The sequence below is a fragment of the Akebia trifoliata genome, chromosome 3 (assembly GCF_017979445.1).
Source record: "Akebia trifoliata isolate Shusen 1 chromosome 3, ASM1797944v1, whole genome shotgun sequence".
Lineage (NCBI taxonomy): Eukaryota > Viridiplantae > Streptophyta > Magnoliopsida > Ranunculales > Lardizabalaceae > Akebia > Akebia trifoliata.
The window spans coordinates 50,111,175-50,135,426 of NC_141377.1; the positions used below are offsets into that span (position 1 = coordinate 50,111,175).

Here is a 24,252-nt window from a genome sequence, read left to right on the forward strand (position 1 = left end):
AGGATTTATATGTAATTTAAAATATTAATTAAAGGATGATTTTAAAAATTATATAGTAAAACATATATTTTATAATTTTAAAATAAGTCGTGATAATCTGACACGCTAAAACATATGGAGTTGACTTGGCAAGTGCACAAAATCATAGATCTTTTTCTTTGGGAGAAAAAGATCTATGGATCTACATACTTGCCACATCAAACGTGATTGTTTTACCACTTGATTTTGTCATTAGTATGTTAAAACTAACCGACATGACTTTATGGAGGTGACAATACAAATGTCTTAGGACAACTCAAATTTTGGTGTCAAATTACTTCTACTCCACATTCTCTTATTATAATAGTAGAGATGTGGGAGTGGTTTCCCCAATTTTTAGGGTTTTTAAAGTTTGATGCTGATAAATTTGGGCAACTTTAAGTCAGGAGGGTGAAAACTTTATTTGATTTTATTATGCCTCTGTCATATATCAAAAAATTGATGATGCTGTGAAGTGTCAACAAAAAATTTCCCTGGATTCCTTTAAAATGTAAGGTTGGCTATGATCTGACTTTTATTAGATATCCAATCCAATCCGAAAATAGGGGTTGGATCAAGATTTTGGAATTTTGGATTGAAATATAAAGATCTAATAAATTTTCGGATCGAATTTGGATCAACCCCAAACCAATCCGATATATATCCGACCCAGTCATTTTCTCATTACAAAACCCGTTTGACACCTAGGGCATGTTTGCAAATGGGAGTTGGAGTTACAACTCCCACCTTAGAATTCTAATTGACTGCTTGGTTCACCAATTTTATAGGGTTGCAATTTCAAGAAAGTCCTCAACTCCCATTTTTAAAGGAGTTACAACTCGCACGTATGTGGGTGGGATTTATGACGCCAAGCAAAAATCTTTAATCCCAAAAATCGAATTGACTCACCTGACTCATCTAGCATGTAAATTAGGGCTATCAATAGACCGGGTTGGGTTGATCTTTAACACGGTTTAGTAATGAACATGCGGGCCGAAATGATTCGCTTTTGCCGTCCGCGATCTGCGAAAACAAACACGCAGAGCCTCCATTAATGGTGTTTCAGACTCAAACATTTCTAGGGTTTCTCGCTCTCCTCAATAGAACCAGGTGCCCTTCAGTTCTCATCTCTCCATTTCAACCTTAGAGTTGCCAGAAAACTCTTGGATTCGCAAACAATTTGGTAACCATATTAAACATTACTCTAGTCTCGATCAACTCTACGATCTTTTTACCAATCAATCCCAAAAAACTTAAATGATCACCACTTAAAAAGAAAATTTTCCTGTAAAATGGATTGAAACTAGGGTTGTCCATCAATTTTATAGTCTGGACATAAATTGTAAGAAATTCTCATTCAGAAACTTATAGGGAGAATCCAGTTGAATCTGTTCGAATAGACATTGTTGTCTAGGCAATTTAGGTATACCTTACAACGCTTAAGGCACTGTGACGAAGAAAATTATTGGATATCAATGAAAAAAATCTCGCATGAAATGATCAAACAAGGGATAAACTTCAACTCTGAGACCTTGTCGTCGTACTGGACAGCTCATTAGGGCTTGCAGAGTGTCCGAAACAATCCAATTATTTGGACGTTTTGTAAAGTTTTTTGGATTGAAATGCTATAATATTGAGTCATTCAATGTACTTTACGGTGTCTATATCAGCGATCCAATATTTTTATTAAGATTGGTAATCTGGTTCAGTTCTTGATGCAGGCATAGCTGAGAATCATTTGAATGAGTTAGAAGGCTATCTGCTTTAGTTTAGGAATGAATGCTGTCCCTATGGTCCATGGGAAATATGTCTACATTCATGATGGTCACGAAGGACCTTTTCAAGCAATTGATGCCCATCACATTTTGCTTCGGACGAGTATTGTCAGGGGTACCCCATTGTATCTGACAATTCTCTTCTTGCTGGCAAATATTTGTTATTTATTGCTCCTAAAGGTAGTTAATTGTCTCTCTTGCTATTTTCCTTTGTTCATCTTGTTGTGATCATGGTCTTGGGTACATATTCATTGATAGAACAACAGCTTTAAGTTTGCATTATGGATAGAATTAAGTTAAGTACAAATGAGCTTTTGATTTGCCACTTCTTTTGTGGAAGAATGGTTACATGTAACAGTTTTGGCCTGTCACTTGCGTTTTGAATTATCAGAGCTTGTTAGATGTGATTTCCAAATGTCTCCTGCTTGGGAATTTTTAGAAAGTAGATTTTTGCAAAAAAAAAAAATTCTTTTTTTTGTTGTGTTGGATTTTATCTAACACAAACACAAAAATCAAAATTTGCAAGATACTTTTGCCAGAAAAAACAAAAAGATAGTTATCCTTTTAAAATCTTAGAAAAATTCTCTAGAATTTTTAGTGAGGGATATATGTAATAGAAAATGTATTATACATATTATTAATATGCTCGCTTATCAATGGCAGGAAAAACCAGGTGTTTTTTTCCTTTGGAACATTCTTATTGGAATCTTCGTGGTTAAGGCATTGTGCGGGAAGTCCATTAAGAAAGGTGACATTTTCAAAATCGTGTTTTTGATGCCTTGAAGATCTTTGCATACCTTTTTGGATATGAAATTTTCTGTTGTCTCATTATTTATAGGGAGTTAATTCAGTTCTTGTCTTTCTCACTAATGTGGGGATGGGTGATCCAAGATCTGTATTGGAGAGGCGTCCTCGCGTTAACAAATTCACTAGTAAATCATTTTAGTATTCTCTTTTTGGATTATATCAATTCCTTAAGAGGCATTCCTCTTATTAGAGGTTACATTGTATGGTTTAATTTCCAATAGTCTATTTTTTTGTACCAAATTTATCATTTCCTAATGAGAAAATTTATCATCTCCTTCATTGCATGCTTGAATTATCTGCAGAGTCTGTCGTGATTATGCCGGGATTTGGGGTGCAACTTGAAACGCACTTTGGGAGGTACTTCTTTATTTTTCCCTGATAAGTTTTACTATTAAATAGAGAATGAAAGGAGTTTTTCCATGGAAAAAGTTTGTAGTTCATATTCCTCAAGGTGGAACATTTTTTCGTACAAGCATTGTCCACTATGGTTAGGGAAAATATAGGTTTGAAGCACCTATTACAGAGAATAATTGTAGTTTGTGTTCCACCAAGAGCTAACTTCCTCTCCTGATTTCTGAACCCATGCTGTAGGAGCTTACTCTGTCCTAGATTCATTGTTTTTTACTGATACTTATTTCTTACCAATGTTTGTCAAGATTTTACAATGGAACTATCTTCCTTGGTTCCAAAATTAAAATTGTGAGGAACAGACCTAGGAATTATTTGTAATTTAGATTATGGAAATCGATTTACTTATACTTATTTCTTACCAATGTTTGTCAAGATTTTACAATAGGACTATCTTCCTTGGTTCCAAAATTAAAATTGCGAGGAACAGACCTAGGAATTATTTGTAATTTAGATTATGGAAATCAGTGTGTTAATTTTGGCAAATAACAATGCACCGGTGTTTAAAATCTTTGATAGTAATTTACATGGGATTTTTTTAATTACATATGAAATTAAACATGCGATTAACTGAAAAATTAAATTGCCTATCTAGAGCAAGTACCCAACACATGTCATTTCTATTCACATAATCTATTCTTCCATTACTGAGGCCAGAATTTGGGTAATATGGTGGGTTTGGAGGTAGGCTGGGATTCTCAGCTGTTACTAGTAGTGCAGTGTTTGGGGCTCAAAGTGCCACTGATAAGGTAGGATTTGAGTCTTGGAAGGGGTTTAGAATTATGAGCAGGGTAGGGGATTATGTGAAGTTTTGGGATGAGCTTGCTGTTGGTAGATCTCTTTTTGGCACCAAGGACTAGAACTTTTTTCCTATAGTGCCCATGATAAGTTGGTTGCCAGTAAAGGCCAAGAATATCTCGTCTTCATTGTGCACATGCTAGGTCAGTGGCTTCTTTCATTTTCTCTTTGGTGTGGTTTGGGCATGATTCAAATTTTCCTTTCAAACTTGGAATGTCCATGACAAGATGTGTCAGTCTCAGTGGTGATTGTAACTAGAGGTTGGGGTTTGTTTCACCATTGTCTTGGTTGATTTCACAACCGTCTTGGTTGAAATGTCACAGTTGTTCAATTGAACAAGACATTATGCTATGATTTTGGATGATACGGGCATTGATTCTGAATTCCTTGGATGTTGGTATGCAATGTCATCCTGGCCACATGATATGTTTCTCGGAAAATAATCCCTTTTTTTTTTTTTTTTTTTACTGTAGAACGTACATATCAGTGTTGATATTGGGGGGTACTGTGCTAATTGCTCATTGTTTGCCTCTCAAGTTGCGATGAGTTTCATGATGTTGGAGTCGGTTGTCTATATTAGGAATTGGGTGCTGGTATGACTTAAAATTACATATTGATTTTCAATATCTTTGATGGGTTCAGTTGAGGCCCATGATTTGAATTTAAGGCCCTGCTTGGTATACTGCAAATCATTTGCAAATATAAATAATTTTCTGAAATAAATTTTACTGGTGCTTGGTTACACAATGCAAATGATTTGCATTGCAATTTTTTGGGACAAAATGTAACGCAAATCATTTACAAAATCACAATGAAAATTTTTATTGCAAAGATCAATCAATAACATAAAAAGATTCGCAAGAGAATTCCCAATGGTTACCAAGCAGTAGTAAATCATTCATCGCAAACTATTTGCGTTGCAAAACATTTGCGGTGCAAATCATTTGCAAATGCAAATGATTTGTAGCGTACCAAGCAGGGCCTAAATGTAATTATCCTGGCAAACTAACCCTTAGGAGCTGACAGCTTTAAAGGAGCGGTACATCATGGAGTGTGGCTTTGTCTTGGGTTGGGTATATTCTCTATTGGAAGCATGTAAAAATGATCTTAAGTCACTTTCCAGTCCATGCAATCCAAAAGAAGGTTACCAGTTTGTTATGGTGATAAGGCGACTGATTCTATTCAGTTGAATGGAGATGTGACTAGTGATATGTTGACCTTTGGACTCTAGGTCACTATGTTGTGTGGGGTTCATGACTTGTCTGTTGCTAGTACTGCCTTTTCATTATTTCCACAGGGAGATGATCAAGCTATCTCTACTACTAGGCCAAGAATGGAGTCAAAATCTCACTCTTGGCGATAACGCCTATTATAAATAATTCTATGTTCTTGTTTCTTTTTCCAGCTTAGTATAACATCCTCCTAAATGGACAAGCACCGCTTTTTGTAAAAAATAATAGGGAAATCACACCATCTCACATCTATAGTGGAATTTCACCTCTGATGCTTTCCTATCCATCAGAGGTTATGTGTCAGCTGAGTCATTCAAAATACTAAGTTATTGTTGCCGTGCATTTTGCTTGACAATTTGAAACACCGTAATCAGCTTTAATATCCATTAATTGATGTATCTACTCACGTCTTTGAATACCAGGCAGTAGAACAAAACATTAATCAGTATAGTGGTTGTCATTCATTTGTCTACTTTCTTTACTTGAGGTGCTTAACATGATTTTGTTTTCTTCATGTAGTGGGAGGGTTGTCCATCGCTTTGTTCCCATTGGAAAGATTTTGAAACCTGTGCTGAATGAGTGTGTGACCCCGGTTACTTGTTATTGGAGTCTAGCTTTCATTGTCCGTGGGGAAGCCGAACTGATGTTAGTTTTCCAGGTAAAGTCTCTTTGGCTTATGCTATTTTCCCTGCTTGTGGCCTCTTGTTATAACTTTTTTTCTTTCGAGCAAAAACTTGATACCTGCCCAGTCAAGGAGAAGCTAGGCAGTGGACGGCAATCAAATATTTAGCCCCCGAACCATTTAGGGGATGAATGACTTTTTAATCATTCAAAAGAGTTAAAGATAGTGTAGAGAGTCTGGAATTTTCATTGGTTGACTGTTACTGATTGAGCTAGAACACAATGCAGAAACTACGACCACCAGTAAAAATGTTGGTTCCTATCTGGAAGGCCTTACGTGCTGCTACTGATAGTGAAGAAAGCACGGATACAGTTGTGGAAGATGATCGAGCAGAGAACCAATTGTCGTCGGATCTGTAATCTGTCATGTTTGAGGTTTAGTGAGCTGATCCTTGTGTTAGGGGTGTCGCTTCCGCATTCTGTTATCTCATTATAAAAGCATTATTTTTTACAAGAGAATAAGTGATGATAGAGAAAGTAAATGGAAGGAAGTATATTATAAAATTGATATTTGAGTATATTATATATGGGGATGGATCCATGGGACATATGTAAAAACAATGTAATAATAATAAAATTTCAAAATATGAGTTAGAAGTATCGGATTAAGCCGATTTTTTGTGAGGATGATCTCTATGATGAGAAGATAATCCTAAAAAAATATCAGTCCAATCTGAAACTTCTAACCCCATCAAAAGTGATTTAGAATGTGGACCGTTGATTTTTTACCAATAATTTGTAAACCACTTTTGATGGACTTAGAAGTTTCAGATTGAGCTGATTTTTTGTGAGGATGATCTCATCATAGAGATTATCCTCACAAAAAACCAGTTCAATCCAAAACTTCTAACCCATATTTTGAAAAACCATTGTTTTTACATATGTCCCATGATCTGCCCCCATTATATATAATGCTCTGGAGGCGTTCTACACCTTAAGATATTTTCAAACTTGGCACTCTCGCACTTGTATCCATTCCTTGCTCTTGGTTAGTAAGGTTTGAGGATTAAGCATGGTCTTCTCATTGAAATTTGGAAATGATTTTTGAAGTCTTACGATCGTAGGTGGGATGCTATACTTTGTCATTTATATGTGATTCAATTTAGTTGAAACGATATGTATTTAATGATTATCATAAAAGCTTGTAAATTTCCTCGGTTAATAACTTGTATACAAAGCTTGTACTAATAGCTGAGACTACATCATTTTATTCAACATGGTTAATCTAGGGATCTACTTGTTGCACATCACCTAGTACCTGTTGCATTCCATCACTTTGAAAAAATCACATGCAAGCTCCATTGCTACTAGTGCATTCCAAAAAAGCTTCATAATCTCTAAATTCAATTTTCTAAGTTTCATGATCTTACAAGGGGGAGTTCCTATATATGGTAGGTTTGGTGTAAAATTTGCACAAACTCTTACTTAGGACGGGTTCTTTATCTTTGGCATTGGAGTAACATTCCCTCCTAAGAGTGACAAGTTCAAAATAAGTTGTTTTAGGAATCTAGGAGCGCAGTCAGTACTAGGTGAAGTGCTACTAGTAGTGTCATACCCCAAAAACTCAACCCGAACCCCTACGATTCCCAAGTTGAATACCGAGGCATGATATAAATCTCATATCATGATAATCAATATATAAGCGTAAACGACAAATAAATAGCTATATGTCATACCTAATCATTGCTCAACAGAACAAATACGTATCCTCAAACATCAATACACTTGACATATATACATAAAACAGTAATTACATAATACGGTATTCATAATTACATAACAAAAAAAAAAAAAAACAGTTAAAGACTTAAACTTAACTCTAGTTTAAGACTCATTACTAGTAGTACCCATGCTCCACTCCTGGAAACTTGGACTGATCATCTATAAGGGCATGGTACTGAGCCTCCTCGGAAGGATCATTTAAACCAGGTGTGCCTGAAATTTGTGATGTCGTAGGGGTGAGTAACAGGGGAATTACTTAGTAGGGGAATCTTACAATTCTAAATAACAGCATCCTATATGCAGTTTAAACATTCTAAGAATTCATAAATTATACATATTTGATACATAATTGAAAATAATTGAACACCGATATCATAAAATCTAGTAGGAAATTGAAACACTTAAAATTTGACGAAACAATTGTTCATAATATAACATCAAATAATAGAGTACTATAATAGAGAGTTGAGGGTCACGACTGATGTGAATATCTCAGTCAAAATACGATTATTCCAAACTTCACCAGTGTGGAACCCCACTGTTAGTTCCTGATTCTATGGTCAGTCTCTACCACAATTTGGGTAACTATTTTCCGGCTCAGGTTGGCCGTTGACCAAGGCCTTAAGAAACGGGCCAACTCAAGTAGGTCATTCTTTCTTGACTACTCTATACTATTAATGATCATTAACTAGCCATCTTCATCTATGTCAATCTAGAGTTCATGTGATCCTCGATAATCTCTATCAATCATACAACTATCTACATCTTGTTCTCTATTAAAGATAGAAAGGAAATTCCTAGATTTCTGTTGTGATATTATGTTCTTATACATCTCATAATACATAAGAACTCAAACAACGCAACTGTTATCCTACAATAACATATCGTTCCGGAAATGTCACAACACGTTATTCTTTATAGGTTTTCACAATCTCTTTAATAAATCACTAAAATACTAAATATAAGTGTTTATTTTCTTTTCAAAACGTATTGAAAGTAAAACATACACGTGTTTTAAATACCCAGTCCACTCTTAAATGTACAATCTCATCTTTCTTTTCTTTTTCTTTTTTTCGTGTCTTACCCGACCCTTAGTCGAAGTATTTCTCTTATTCGTGTCTTACACAGTCTATGACTAAGCCTCACTTCATCTTTTCTCTCTTTTTCGTGTATTATACGACATACGCCGAAGCATCTCACTAACTGGGTATTTTAAAAACACGACATTCAATTGAGAACTCGTTCTCATATTTATTTTAATAAATTACTTTTTTTACCCAACTTTTTAATTAGAAACATTTCTTGAAAATCCATCACTAAAACGATTAAAGTAAACTGTTTACCAGTTTAACTTATTCAAAAATCATGCATGTTTATAAAAAATGTGAATAAAATATATGAATTGTGTGTAACAACAACTCATATAGTTGCTGTATTTTTCTTTTTGATAAGTACAAAATACGTATAAAGTACGTATAAAATATGTATAAAGTAATAAATGATTTGAGCATTCAATCTAAGTATACATAGTAAAGTATTATATAAAAACAACAATTTTCATAGTTGTTGTATTTTATATTTAACACGTATAAATACGTATAACGTACGTATAATTTTTTTTTTTATCCTTCTATCTAGCATACATATGGTGTCAATTTTATACAAAAACAACAACTTTCATAGTTACTGTATTTTATTTTTAACATATATAAATACGTCTAAAACATGTATAAACCAACTACAAGCATGTAATAATTCTTTTTAAACAAAACAACAACTACTAGCATGCTTTAAACTCATAAAAATAATAATATAAATATGTATAAAGTATGTGTATGTTGTTGAAAAAAATTACAAAACAACTTTAGTTTTAAAATTATTAAATCAGAATTGTTTTAAAAACAAAATAAATTCTATTTTTACAACTATAAAATCAGCAATATATATTTTTTTAAATTACTAAAACTATTATAAAGAGTTGCAAGGACTTACCTTTTTTTTTCTCTTTCTTTTCCTTTCCTTCTTTTCTTTCTCTTCCTTCTTTCTTTTCTTTTCTTTTTTTCTTCTTACTTTTCTCTTCCTTGTTTGTGTAAAAAGTGAAACAACAAACAAAAATCAGCTAATATCATATTTGATATTTTCAAAAAAAATATCTAGATATTATAAAAATTCTAATTCTTTTAGAATTTCCTAAAAAGACTTTAGTCAATTTGACTTAGTCAAAGTTGTTTGACTAGAATTGACTTGACTTACGTCAACAATAATTGACTTGACTTGAGTTAACAATCCTTAGTTGACTTGATCTTTTTTTTTTTTTTTTAACATTACAAGTAGGTCCTTTAATCTATAATCCCTGTCTTAGGGATTACATGTGCACCTTTGATTTGTTAACTAGTTTACCTGTCCTAGGGATTGCTGTTTTGAGTCCCTTACAAAAAATGAGGTGATTTTAGCCTTGATTTTAAAACCTTGCTTCCTGGTTGGTTCGTGGCGGTATCCACCGAGTCTAATTGAGAAGTATTTATTCATATTTAAAATAATTTGATTTTCTATCGTAAATTGCTTAATAGATGCTACAATCATAAAATCTTATCATATCCGTGGACTCCAGAAATAACACAATAGATATCTTGACACTCTAAACACAACATCCAACTGTTGAGATTTTATGTGTATCCCAATGATACATATCTTGATAATAATTATATCAAGAATAATTCCTAACTGTTGGATATCATGCTTACACTATCAAGATCGTGTGTTATTTGCAAGGTATCCTCACGTGGTCTCAGCTTTTGGAATGGGATTAGTCTCTTTGATGGTTCGTCCCATTCCAATTAAGTTTTTCAAAGTGCAATTAAGTAAGTTAGGAGACCACTATCTAATTTTGAATACACAACTAGAGGAACAAACCCTTATTGCTAATTCTACATGATTACATCCACGAAAGACCGTATCATAATTTTAAGAAACACATGGATCACATATTTGATTTATTGTACATATTTCTTAATCAATGACTCCAACTTTGAATACTTGTGAGTAATAATAAAAGAGTCGTGTTGGAGTAACATTGAAATATACATCATGGGAGACAGTTCTAATGTTGATGTGTGTCAGAATCATAGATACTTTCTTCGAGATACAGTATTTAGACGGTATCTATAATAAAATAACCTAAAATATGTAGTATTATCTCTTCACCTATCGCATAAACCAAGAAATATATTGCAACCATGACGATTGATTTTAACTTATAGCTACCTGCTCCCACCAACGGAAATCCTCACTTTTTAGGCGGCTTTGAAAAATAATAGTACAATGGCATAGTACCTAATAATATTTTAACTGATTTTTATATGTAGCTTCCGGTAGCACTCTTCAAGATAACAAAATCTTATAAATTTGGAAGTTATGAGACTGTCCACTTTAGAACAACTGATTTTTTTCCTATTAATTTTCTTTTCTTCGTTGTGAATTATAGAAGACTGAATTGTTAATTTTTTTTTTTTAATACAAACATGGTGATCCATTGATTGATATAAAAAAGTGCTACAGGGATCCATAGGAAAAGCACGCTCAAGATGATCAATTTTTGTCTATGATGCGCTAACGAAGTTTACATCTCGTATCCATAATTTTGGATTCCAAAGGACCCCTTATAAAAATTGAAAGCTTTAATTAAAAAATATTCATGAATCAACCTATGTGGAATTGCAACTATATTAATAAAATCAATATCGACTACTAGCATCTCAAGACCTAATATTAGTGATAATTAAATTATTAATCAAAAGTAAGTTTAGAACGTACCTTCCGCCATTGGAATCAAACAAATATCATCAATATTCAAGCAAGGTTAGTTGTGATTTTAGATTCACACTTTCTTTATTTTTAACGAGAGCTATCATTGCCATAGTACCTATGTGTACTTCTTTTGGTGATTTACATAAGAATTGGTGTGCTATTAGCAAAAGTTGGTGTGACAAGAATAGTTCTATTGGTACCTTTTGTACTAGCTACCAACAATGAATTCTTCAAGCAAATCCTACTTTCGTAAATAAAATTCCTTCAAAAATTAAAATCTAGAGTATCTATTGGTAGTTGAGATTGAAAAAGGAATAGAATATTTAAATGGGTGTTGACTGGTCAATTTAACTAAGTGGTAAGACATGTGAAGTGTTGTTTTTACGTCCTAAGTCCAAATCTCTTGAACCCAACTTCATTTGTTAATCACTAATACTATACCTACCAAAAAACGAAGGAAAAATATAAATAGACATTTGTCTAAAAGTAAAGTTCAAACAAAATCTACACTTTCTCACATTCTTTTTAAATTCTCTGCTTACATCTTTACCCAAAATCAAACTGAAAAATAATCAGTTTGAGAATGATAGACCTAGACTCAACTAATCAATTTTCAATACATCGTGTAATTGGGTACCCCTAGACATCACTTTGAAGATTATATGTTTCTGTTAATATAATTATTATTCGTTTTACGCTCAAGTGGGTGGGTAATGGTTGTGACGAACCCAAAATGAGAGATTTATCGAGCAAACCTATTTGCTGCAATTTTATTACAAAACCCTCGTACTTTATCGAGTTGGTTACATGAGCAAACTCTCCTTTATGGATTAGGCTACTATGACTAATTTAGTAAGTTTTCAAATCTTACTAAGGATCGTTAAGTCCCTATAGATGATTAAATTAGCAATCCAAGAAAACATCCTTCTGGGATTCATGGAAAAATTCATATTAAAAAAAAAAAAAATTTGAGTTTGATCGTTGGTGTTGAAAATGGATGGCTAATGAACTCTCAAATTAAACGGTGAAAATTAACCTCATTTTTTTCTATTTTTATATAGATAAAGTTCCTAAAGTTTTGTCTTTAATAACCTTGTGACATCGGATCATGTTTTTGAATGGCACAAATAGAAAGGGGTTAGAATCCATTCCAAAGTATGTTAAATAACTAAATAACCCTTATAAATTTGAATTTTATGATGTGGATCCTACTCCAGGTTTGCTGGATAACAAACTTTGTAAAATTAGGTTTGATGGGTAACAAACTTCATAAAGTGTGGATTGACTTTTCTAAGTGCTTTTGACTCTTTGCGGGAGTCAGAAGCACTTTACGAGTGTTTAAATAAATAGCTCATGGAGAGAACTACTTTACTATGGAGTCATTTTGGTGCTTTTTCATGAAGTACCAATGGTGCTACTTCTCTAAATTACTCTTGCGTAGAGCCATAAAACACCATCAAAATGACATGATTGGGATAAGTATGTCCTCATAAAATTTGAAAATTACAAGCATGCCCTCGAAAAGGCAATTGGAATAATATTATATTACCATCCATTGATGTGGTGGTAGCCTTTTGGTGTAACATTTGGGATAAGTATGCCCCTCATAAATTTTAAAAATAACAAGCATACCCTAAAAATGCAATTGCAATAATATTATATTACTATTCATTGATGTGGTGGTAGCCTTTTGATGTAGCATTTAAGACAAGTATGCCTCTCATAAATTTTAAAAATTACAAGCATACCCTCAAAAATGCAATTGAATAATATTATATTACTATCCATTGATGTGGTGGTAGCTTTTTAGTATAGTATTTGGATTTGGATTTCTAGCTCCCCCAATTATTCACTCAATGATTTATCTATGAGGGTTCTAACCATGGTTGAAAGTTTCTTCTTACAAGATTGATGTGAATAATTACACACAAATTTACTATCCATTGATGTGATGAAAGATTTTTCATATTTTTAGTGATTATATATTTGCTCACAATATCTTCCATTTGTTTATAATTGTTCGGTGTTTATAAAAGTTTTTATGGATAAAAAAAAAAAAATTAGTATGATTTATTGAGTTATAATGTTAAAAATAGTAAATGATATTTATAAGAGCATTTTGATCATTTTAACAAAATCCAAAATAGTTCCCAAATACAAAACTCTATTAAAAGTATTTTTCACAGTACTTATAAAGATGCATACAAACACACAACAATTATCCATCTACTTCAGATAGTACTTTAAAAAGTATTTTTGGGAGTACTTATGTTCTAAGTACTTTTTGCTCCTGTATCCACACGGGTCCTAAGGTTCCTTTGGAGTTGTTAGAACTCCAAGAGAGTATGTGTAATAAAAGTGCAACAGTTAGGTCTGTCATGTAAATTTCTCGCCCAAAATAGTAGTGAAAGGTGTCAAGCAAAGAACGAACGAGACGAGTAGATGCAGCAGATAAAATGATCCAAAATATAAGGGCTTGTTTGGATTGACTTCTTCAAGTGCTTTTGGCTCCTACGGGAAGCTAAAAGCACTATATCAAATGTTTAGATATATAACCACTTGAAGAAGTAATTCCGCAAAAGAGTAAAAATAATATTTCTGAGAAAAGTACCAAGACCAGTACTTCTCAAAACTATTTATGCGTGAAGCAATTTTGTCCATCAAATATAAGTTGCAGTTCCAATTATACCCTCACGAGATTTTACATTTTACTTGATATATCCCTCGTCAACTCATTAAAACACAAAACTCTGTCAAAAAATACTTCTGAAAGTATTTTTCAAAATTTGCATCCAAACACTACTCTGTCAGAACTACTCCATACAATACTTCAAAAAGTACTTTTGATATACTTATGTTTTAAGTACTTCTGACTCTTGTATCCAGACGGGCCCTAAATGTCTCAAGCAACGCGTGCATTACACGAGAATTGCACGTGCACTCTCCAATAGTTCACGGACGTGATGATATGGGTGACCGGTGACTTAAAGATATGGGGCATATCCGTAATTTGTTGTCAAACCAAGGTTATTTTTTCTCCGACTCAGATCCAAGGTGAGCTTCGCATTCTCAGTTTCTAGAACCGGAACCAATCGAATTTCTCTTTTTTACATGTTCCTTGTTTCATTCCCGACCGATTCTGCAAACGATCTTTCTCGCTTTTTGTGTGTTAAAAAAAAAAAAAAAACCCCTAAAGTTTCAGATCACGATCTCTCAAACAAAGAGATCAGGTACTCGGTTCTTCTACAATTTCGTTAAATTATGTTTCTTTTGTACTTCAATAATCGCACGACACCCCCATGGACATGCAGTCAGATTAGATTTGAAAAGGCTTTTTTAATATCAAGCTCGTACTGTGTAAGTTTCAACGTTTAGCTCGGCTTTAATTGTTCTTTCTTTCGTCGATAATTTGTGAAATTAAGTCGAACATGAGTTTGAGTTTGGGTTTGGTTTGTCCGCACGGCTTCGGCTTTACTAGCTTGAATTCTATGATTTTTTTTTTCGGAATGGAGAGAATGATGGTTTAGGGAATTAGGGTTTATGGTGTATGATTGTGATGACTGAATTCGGATTTCTGTGGGATTTTGGTTAATTTTGACGCTGATTTTGGACTATTAGGCCAAGATATCTGTGAATTTTGAGGATGAGTTTTCAAATTTGGAAATTTCAGATTTTTGGATGAGTTAAGGGTTTAGATTTCAAATTTGGTGGGTTATTTGCACCATGTGAGGAATCCACTTTTTCCTGTTTGAGCCATAGTAAGAGAGGAGAAGAGTAGAGAAGTAAAGAGATGGAAGAATCTAATATGTGTGGTGTCAATCAATTGGATGTTGATGTCCGATTGCCTCCTCGAAAGCGTCTCCTTGCAGGATTGAAGAAGCAGAATTATGATCTCCATTCTTCATCTTCATCATATCTTTCATCCATTTCGAGTGGTTTCAATTCCCGCTTTTCTGATCTATTGAGTTCCACTTCTAGGAATCCACATCTTTCACCCGAGGAAATTGTGGAAGCCTCGAGATCAGCAGCTGTAGCTGCAGCCAGGGTTGCAGCTGCAGCTAAAGCTACAGCTGAAGAAAAGGCAGCAGTGGCTGCAAAAGCCGTGGCTGCTGCCAAGAATGCCCTAGAACTAGTTGCTTCTTTTTCCGATAAGGAAACTAGAAAAGAAAGGTGTCTGAGAAGAAACAAACCAAAGAAGCGTGTACAAGTTAAGCTCTTGTATGGGAAGCATAATCTAACTCGAAAAAACGAAACTGATGAAGAACTAGCCCGCAAATTGCACCAAGCTATGAATAGCTCTCCTAGAATTTCAAAAAGTTCTATAAGTTCTGGCGGTAAAATTCAAAACCATAAGAAACATAGAAAACAGCCTGCTTTGGAAAAAACTAGGGTTTCTAATGGACAAGTGGTTTGTGAAGGAAATTCACCTTCGAAGTGTGGTAGCAATGCTGAAACAGGTGATTTGGACCGAGGAGAAAATGGGGGTAAAGTGGGTGAGAAGTCCTCAGGATGTACTCAAACTGACTGTTCAGAGGTTGAAGCTAGTAACTTGAAAGGGCAAGCCTTAGAGGAGATAGTTACAACTACTGGTAGAAAGAGAGGAAGAATTAAGCAAAAAAAGTTGCTCTTAAGCCTATGTAGCATTAGAGATCGGGAAAATTCAAAAGAAGAGCCAGAATCCAGGGGCGTCCTATTGGTGGAAGAGCCGAAGGATAAGTGCACTACAACAAATGTTCCTTTGTTTTCTGTGAAACCATCAACTGAAGGTGAGGCATCAGCTGAGGTTGTATCAACATGGAAGTTCAAGGAGTTCACTGCGCCACCATGCTATACCGGAAGTAATATCTTGCACTCTTTATGTTCAAATTCTACAGTGACTACGAGATCTGCTATGGGTAGAAGTTGATCAATGAGGTAGGATTAGTTTTGTTTCACTTCTAAAAGTTATGACCTGTTATTCTTTTATCGTATTCTAGTGATCCTGGACTGACCAAAGAAATTGTTACACTATTTAATTACTTTTGTTAGTCATTAAATGCATCACGGTGACTTATAAAATTTCCTGTTTTATGATTATTGAATATGATCTATATTTGGTTGTGCAATGATTCTGCTATCAATTTGATATGTCTCATGTTCATTCTGCCTCTTTTTGTTTTTGATTGTAGATGTAAAAAAGGAATATGAAGTTTCATGTTATGTTTATTACAGTAGTTGTCTTCTTGTTTGTCAAATATATATGTGTGTACACGTGTATGTCTCATCATGTTTTAATTGTAGATATAATATTTTCGATTGCTTATTTCTCCTAAGTAAAAAAAGAAAAAAAAATGTTTATCTGGTTTGATTTTTCTATTCTTGAAAGTAACTAAATGTTCATTCCTTTTTTTTCTTTACATAATTGTTTGCTATCGTAAGGTATGACGTCACTGTAAAAATTAAAATATCCATTTCCAATTTTATTTTTTCCTTAATATCCAAGTCCTTTGTGCATCCTCTTAATCTGTGGTTTTTGTTCTCTACATGAAAATTAATTCTCATTCTATAAATATCATCTCTCTTTCAGGAATTCATGGAATGATTTCACCCATAACTTCCCAAAATTATCCCATAAGGAATCTCTCCCAATCAAATTAGGGTGCATAAGCACTAATTATGTTAATAATTTTCTCCTACTATTTTTATTGTTAATAGTGATCTTCTATTCTCCTTACACGTACAACTTTCTCTTTAAATCTCCTCCATTTTTATTTAAAATTTTTGGTGTACCAGAGTTTGTAACCATCAATTTCCTTAGTTTTTGTTTTTTTTTTTTGTTTTTTATTATATAAATAAGTGACATTGATTTTCCCTCTTTTAGTTGTATCCAATAACTCTTAATTCTTACCTATTAAAAGTCCCCACATTCCAAGTTCTGAGATGATTCCTAAACATTGGACTAACTTATTTACTCACACTCATCCAGTCTGATGCACGAACCTGTACCCGTTTTCACTGCAATTGCTTGCTTTTGCAGTGTGTTGTTTCCGGTGGACATCATAGCTAACTGTCATCGCTGCAGTTCCTCGTTTCCAAGGAATGCCCTTGCATGAACAAAATGAAACAAAGGATCATGATTCCTGTTAGAACATGACAAAGTTTTTACACTGGCTACCAACCTGATGCAAAAAGATCTATGTTGTGATGTGAATTTGAGAACTGTGAAATATTTGTGCTGGTCAACTTGGTAGGAGTGAACTGGAGGAGCAAATTTTGGAGAGGCTATGGGTATCATGAGGTGTTTAGAGTAGTGATATTCCTCTCAATTTATTGCTTGTTTGTTAGAATTGGACTCCAAATTGCTCTTGGAAATGATTTTGCCAAGATTCGAAAATTGATTGCTAAGAAGTTGTAGTGCCCTTATTTTGGTAACCAGATAACTTTAATCGAGTCTCATGTTTTCTAGCTTTCTGGTATTACACTATATCCCTTACGAAAATTTACTTTGATCGAGTCCTGCTTGTGTCTAAATCTGGGGACGACGAGGGCCTTTGCTTGTGGAACTTAAGAAAACAAGTATGGCTCTTATTGAAAAACAGTTTATGGAGATACGAGTTGGTTGATTTATGGATGTGAACTTTGTTCTATTGTATATGGTGTATCTGAGGAATCTGTAGAACCTTTACTGTAAGTGGTATGGTGACTTGCACTTCGTGAGAATTTCTTGAATGAGATAATTGTAATTTAGATTCATGTGATCACTTTATAGTGAGTCTTTTTCAGTGGAGCAGACAGTTAATTTGAGGGACCATCCAATGATCATTTGGGAATTTGAGGATGACTATTGTGGAAACTTCTCCCATTAGCCATTTGTGAGGGTCTATGGAAATAATGGACATGATAGTGAACAAAGATGAGGCATTGAAGATGAAATGATGGAGGTGAGGAACTAATGGGGTTTTAAGAAACTTGGAGGCAATGATAGATATTTGGTTTTTTGTTAAAGAAGTCTATGGGACGGGAAGATGAGGAAGACCTCTTGGTGGATGTGCCGAGTATAGATTCAGCAGTTGTTTTCTTTTAGAAACATGATTTCATCCAGATTAGGGTTGTTTAGAATGAAGAAATGGTAGTATGATACTAGTATTCCTGGGTTCAGTTAGTTTCGCAGTCTTAGAATCAGAATGAGAGCACGGTGGGGGCATGTGCCTTTTTTTTATCAACTCTTTCTGAGGGCCACTAATCACTCTCAACTTAATGTGATGGGTAACTGGCTTGGAGGTAGTTCCTTGGTGACTAAGTTACCTTATTGAAGAAGCAAGAGAGAGGAATTTCAATAAGGATATTTTTTTAGGCTTGTACATGGAGAAGCGAATATAGTTCCCGATATCGTGGAAAGAAGTTTGAGGAGTTATTACTTAGGAGACTCGGACATATGTCCAACATACCAGTATCATCACCAGCTATTTGAAAGGGCTCAGACATGAGGCCCATACAATGCAATTGTCCCGGATTCACAGGCAAACAACTCAGCACGAACATATAAATGTTTGAGATAAGTAGCTACCAAGTGCCTAGGGAACGATTGAGTGTAGCCTTGTACAAGTCATCGAGTCACCAAATGTTTCCTTATAAGTTACCTTGACTATGATTAATAGAAGCAGTCTTTCGAGCATTTGCTCACTCATGTAACTTTTTGAGTATTCATGTGTTGTGTGTGTTGTTCCATCGACTGACTAGGGTGATGACCTACAAGTTTTCACAGGTAGCATCACAAGGAATATGACCGTGATGATTACTCTCTTTTAGAACCTTCAACTAACCCATACCTTGTAATTGGGAATGTTATCGGTATTCATTGCGTACGAGCCATGACTAAACCATCTCAATCGACTTTCCCTTAGTCTATCACCTATTAGAACTATTCCTGCATTTTCACCAATGCATTCATTTCTAATTTATCTTTCTTAGTCTTCAATTCATCTGTCTCAACATACTCATCTCTACTATCTTTTATTATAGTCATATCTTAAATTCACCAAATTGTGTGCATGTTTGTTTCCATGCCTCTCTCTCTCTCTCTCTCTCTCTCTCTCTCTCACACACACACACAATAATATTTTTGTGTTATATTTACTTTGCCCCCCTTAGTGATATGTTTTCCGATCTATTTGATTTTGCAGTCTCCACATTCAAGTGGGAAGTGGTCATCGGCACATGGGTGCCAAGTCTCTCTCTTTTCACGCGATAATTAAGATCCTTGGAACGTAGTCAATGTACTGACAAGTGTTTACTTTTGATTACTGAATGGTGGGCCTGAGCAAGCTTTGTCACCATCTGATCATGATCGGACCACAATGAGAAGATGACCTCAATTTATGTCTTCCAAAATTCTAGAGATTGCCTGTATAGTTCTTTCCCACTATCTACTGTTTTCTAGTCAAAACACCCTTATAATGATGATTGGAACAAGTCGTCATATTTCCTTACCATGTAAAGCTTAGTGTGTATTGTTATATATATATATATATATATAAATGAGCAATCTCACTGGAAGATATTGAAATCAAAGTTTATATAAATATAGTCATGGTTTATGATGGATTGATGGTATATCATCTGCCTATACTATTCAATGTAGATTTTATTCCGAGAAATATTGCTAAATTTATTTGTTTGCTATTTTGTCAATTTGAATGTAGTTACAACATAAATTTGGTCGCAGATTCCCTCTGAACCAGTGTGATCTTTTGGCCATGCAGCTCATGCCAGTCCAAAGAGATGACCTATAGTCCGAACATTCAAGTTCATAATTCTTGACACTAGTACCCAATCACACTGATCATCCCATCCAATCCACGTTTAAAACCTCCTGCATGACCGAGATGACTCGGAAGCACAGGAAGGAGATCCCAGATGATTTGTCTGATATTTATCAGCAAGTTTATAAAAACTAGGTTGAGTCAATAAGCTTGTGAAAATGTGACAAAAGCACAAACATAAGATGGATTATGTGATGAAGTTATTACCAAATATCCTAAGTTTAATTTTTTTTATTCAGTCTTTTGATTTTGAAAGGTACTTAATGGAATAGAGAAGTTGGCATTCTACTTTAGAAAAATCTTACACATTTTCTCCTTTCTTGTGATTATTTTCAATGTAGTTTACATATAATCTACAACACTTTTGTTCCTACTATTTTATGTTTCTAACTGATATTACATAAAAATTTATCTTAACTCATTGATGTCTTAAGTATCGGCTCTATTTGAATCACAGTTCGGGAAATTGGCACAAATGCCTATTTCTTGTTACAAGAGTGAAAAATCATACAGTCTGTTATTGTTATTAATCATTTTCTCAATAAAATGATTTTAAAATAATAAAAAATCAGTCGGGTCCTTCATGATACACAAGAAATATAATAAGATAACATTAGATCATAAATAATTGACCAAGCAACATGAGCTTAATCCATGCTCATCAAAAAAAAGAAAAAGATTTAACTTAAAATAATTATAATAAAGCAAGCAAAATGCTAGAACTCTTCCATTATGTTCATACCAAGATAATCAATTTATCTAACAAACGCGAATCATAATCGTAAAAACACAAATCTTTGCAATATAGACCATTTTGACAATCAAAAGAAAAAATTTCTTCATTTAATTTTTGTTCATGGGTAACATCACAATCCCGCCAGCTGAGTTGCAGAACTCATTGAAAAACAGGCTACCCGATCAAAAAAGGAAAAAAACAATGATTAATCCATGTAATGAAACCAAAGAGAATATTTTGTAGTTATTATTACATTAATTCTTTATACGGATTGTACTGAAATAGGGAGGCAGAAAAAGTTTTAGAACTACTTTTTTTGTATAGAGACTGTCGTGAAATTCCATGATTGTGGGTTGTGTACAAGATGCAGGGATCTGCTCTTTCCAGCTCTAAAATTCTATTTTGAACTTCAGCAATCTACTTTCTAAGATCTTGTCGAAGTAAATCATATTTAGATGAGGGTCTTTAGATCCATACTGTGATTTTGCAGTCAACCAGCTGTTTGAACTTTTTTAATCATGTTGTTTAAAACTAACGCCAAGCCAAGAGTATTATAGGGATAATATGATCCCCCAAATTCCCTTCTGCCACTGGATTCGATGTGGACACTTTGAAGCACCTTTGCGACACGCTGACTTCAAATTTTAGAACCCCTTTAAAGTAACATTTGGAGATTTGATGTAGATCAGCACAGCATGTTTAACTGCATTTGTCCTGCAAGAGCATATCTACATTAAGCTTAAAGTCGGTATTGGCTATAAGAAAAAATGTGGGGAAGCAATGAAGTGAGCTCTCCATACTTTAGTGGTCATATGAGGAGTTTGGATTCTGAGTTTCTACAGACCGTCCGGAAGCATGATGTGAACGACAAGACTGTAAAAAAGCCCAAAGAAGCGTTTAAGATTCAAGCAACTCCCAGCAAAGAAGTTATACAATAGGTGGGATTTGCCTATGAATTGTACACTAGACACGTAAGCACACACAATTAACAACGTAAATTCTGTCGGAATAAAAAAAAATTAATGAGAAATGTCTATTTTGTAGGGTGGGTTTTCAGAATAGCCACACAGACTTGAGTGTTTGATAATATTTTTCTTACAGAAAGAAGTGATCAAGTGCCTCTGGCTTCTATTTTTAGTGGAATGTAAGACACAATAACTTGGAATAAATTAGGACAAACAATTGTAGTAGCCACTTGAGGGAAAAAGTTTGAATTCAAGAATGTAAAACATGGAACGAACTTTCAACAAAATCCATTGCTACCAAAATAATGATTAGAGAAGAGCAGAGAGCAAAGACAAGAAATGACAAGCAGGTAAAGTTGGTGAATGTGTTTGCAAAATATCGAAGAGAGAGTTGAAGATTATGAGATTTCTCCAAACAGAAGCCTTTGGCAATGATTTAAACACTTCGAGACCTAAAACACCCGAAAACACTGGCTTAGATGCAACTGTAGTACTATACAATGGACTTAAACTAAGCATGCTGTAATAAAATCCTATAAATCCTAAACAGAGAAAATAAAAAAATCCTATTTTTACCAAACAAATATGAAAAAAAAAATTGAAAATGCTTTTCAGTGTAAACCAAAAGCTAGTTCATGGCAAACCTGAAGTTCAGAGTTGAGGAAATGCAATATGTGAAACACTTTGGAGCTCCTCAAAGTTGTTGTTTAGGACTAAAAAGACCGTCACAATTGTGTAAAATGGAGATGGGACTTGATGCCTTCATCTTCCCATTTCAATTTCTTATATAAATAAATCCAACGGAAACTACTACCAATTTTAGTGAAGGAACACAGAATCATATAAAACAAGAAAAATGCTGAAATGAATTGTCTTACAATTTTAGTGAAAACAACATTGTATCGACTATCGAGAACACGCTATATGTTGTCGTTTAGAGGGTCTATGTCAATTTTAAAGTCATTTTATAATGCCAAATAAATACAACTCACGCATCCATCCATTTCATGTTACATTAAGAAAGAAAGAGAAACAAGAAGTCAACTCTACCAGATCCATTGACTCGTCAATTGTGTTCCACTCATGGTAACTAAATTCTTTGAAGTTTAGTAAAATTTTCCAAATGAAGGACTAGCCCATTAAATCAACAAAGGAAACTTTTATTTACATGTCAAGAAGCTCTTAAGGCCCTCTTATTTTTAGATACCTCTAAATTTTTAAAAATTATTATGGCATTCCATGTCAAAGGACACTCCTCTTATCTAGTGGCAATTCTGACCACTTAAGTGATGAGAAGATATAAGAAGAACAAGAAGAATATATATATATAGGGGGCGGTTCATGGGACAAATGTAAAAATAATGATTTTTTAAAATATGTGTTAGAGATTTTGGATTGAGCTGATTTTTTGCGAGGATAGTCATTACGATGAGAAGATCATCCTCACAAAAAAGCAGTTCAATCTGAAACTTCTAAATTCATCAAAAGTAATTTACAAATTATTGACAAAAATTGGTAAAAAATTGACGGTCCACATTTTAAATCACTTTTAATGGGGTTAGAAGTTTCAGATTGGACTGATTTTTTTTTTTTTCGGATGATCTTCCCATCATAGAGATCATTCTCACAAAAAATCAATTCAATCTAAAACTTCTAACTTATATTTTGAAAATTTATTAATGTTACATTGTTTATGTGTATATATATATATATATATATATATATATATATATATATATAGAGAGAGAGAGAGAGAGAGAGAGAGAGAGAGAGAGAGAGAGAGAGAGAGGAGGAAAGAGAGGTATATATATATATATATATTATAGAGAGAGAGAGAGAGCGAGAGAGAGAGAGAGAGGAGGAAAGAGAGGCAAAGAAGAAGAGAGAGAGAGAATGGTGAGACCTACTTGTGGGGATAAACATCTCATCAAGTTGTCATAGACGCACTTTATTGTTTTCCCTCTCTTTATTTAAGTGTATTGTCATTATTTTTATCCTCCCACCCTGTACCTATTTTTCTTTTTTAATAATATCTCCTTAATTTTATTATTTTTTCTCTTTTACCCTTTCATCCCTTAAGATTTTTTAATCATACCCTTCTAATTTTATTATTTACCCTCTTTTTCACAACCTCTAAACTATAATTTATCCCATATGGGACTGATTTTGATGGGGTAAAAGAATTGAAATAGATTTTTTTTTTTTTTTCAAGAATGATCATCCTCACATAAAAACACCCCATTCCGGAATTTCTTGCCAACATAAGAAAATAATTGTCAAGATAAAGTTGTCTCCTAAGCCCAAGCCATTTCGGCTTTTAGTAAAACATCGAAAGAGCAATGCCATGGTTACACACCTAGTTAAAAGATGAGTACCGTGTATTGTTCAGTGAATTGGCCCATTCGATATCACTCAACCCATTTTTCAAAATTAAATTATAGAAAAAAAAAATTACAATTACATCAAAGTTGGGGAAATTCTATTTAGATCTTGAAAATAAAA

The 24,252-nt window shown here is 33.9% G+C and overlaps 2 protein-coding genes and 1 long non-coding RNA gene across 6 annotated transcripts; 2 read left to right on the plus strand and 1 right to left on the minus strand.

Moving 5' to 3' along the window:
• The first annotated feature begins 957 nt into the window (after positions 1-957).
• LOC147407703 (phosphatidylinositolglycan-like protein) lies at positions 958-6,201 on the plus strand. Of its 4 annotated transcripts, none has more exons than XM_086436407.1 (6): positions 958-1,201; positions 1,740-1,973; positions 2,457-2,541; positions 2,903-2,957; positions 5,558-5,696; positions 5,948-6,201. In XM_086436407.1, the coding sequence occupies exons 2-6, from the start codon at positions 1,794-1,796 to the stop codon at positions 6,077-6,079; spliced, it is 591 nt and encodes a 196-aa protein (XP_086292533.1). In that variant the 5' UTR covers positions 958-1,201; positions 1,740-1,793; the 3' UTR covers positions 6,080-6,201. The 4 variants fall into 4 exon arrangements, with proteins under 4 accessions (XP_086292533.1, XP_086292531.1, XP_086292530.1 ...); XM_086436405.1 differs by having other exon boundaries at positions 959-1,201; positions 1,728-1,973; XM_086436404.1 differs by having other exon boundaries at positions 959-1,128; positions 1,728-1,973.
• An 8,083-nt stretch (positions 6,202-14,284) lies between these two features.
• Positions 14,285-19,841, plus strand: LOC147407704 (uncharacterized). The gene is made up of 2 exons (XM_086436408.1): positions 14,285-16,162; positions 19,411-19,841. The coding sequence occupies exon 1, from the start codon at positions 15,039-15,041 to the stop codon at positions 16,152-16,154; it is 1,116 nt and encodes a 371-aa protein (XP_086292534.1). The 5' UTR covers positions 14,285-15,038; the 3' UTR covers positions 16,155-16,162; positions 19,411-19,841.
• A 1,002-nt stretch (positions 19,842-20,843) lies between these two features.
• LOC147407705 (uncharacterized) lies at positions 20,844-23,457 on the minus strand. The gene is made up of 3 exons (XR_015176856.1): positions 22,395-23,457; positions 21,586-21,658; positions 20,844-21,499 (listed from the first exon to the last, which is right to left on the minus strand). It is a non-coding gene; the product is annotated as an uncharacterized LOC147407705 (long non-coding RNA).
• Between the last annotated feature and the right edge of the window lie 795 nt (positions 23,458-24,252).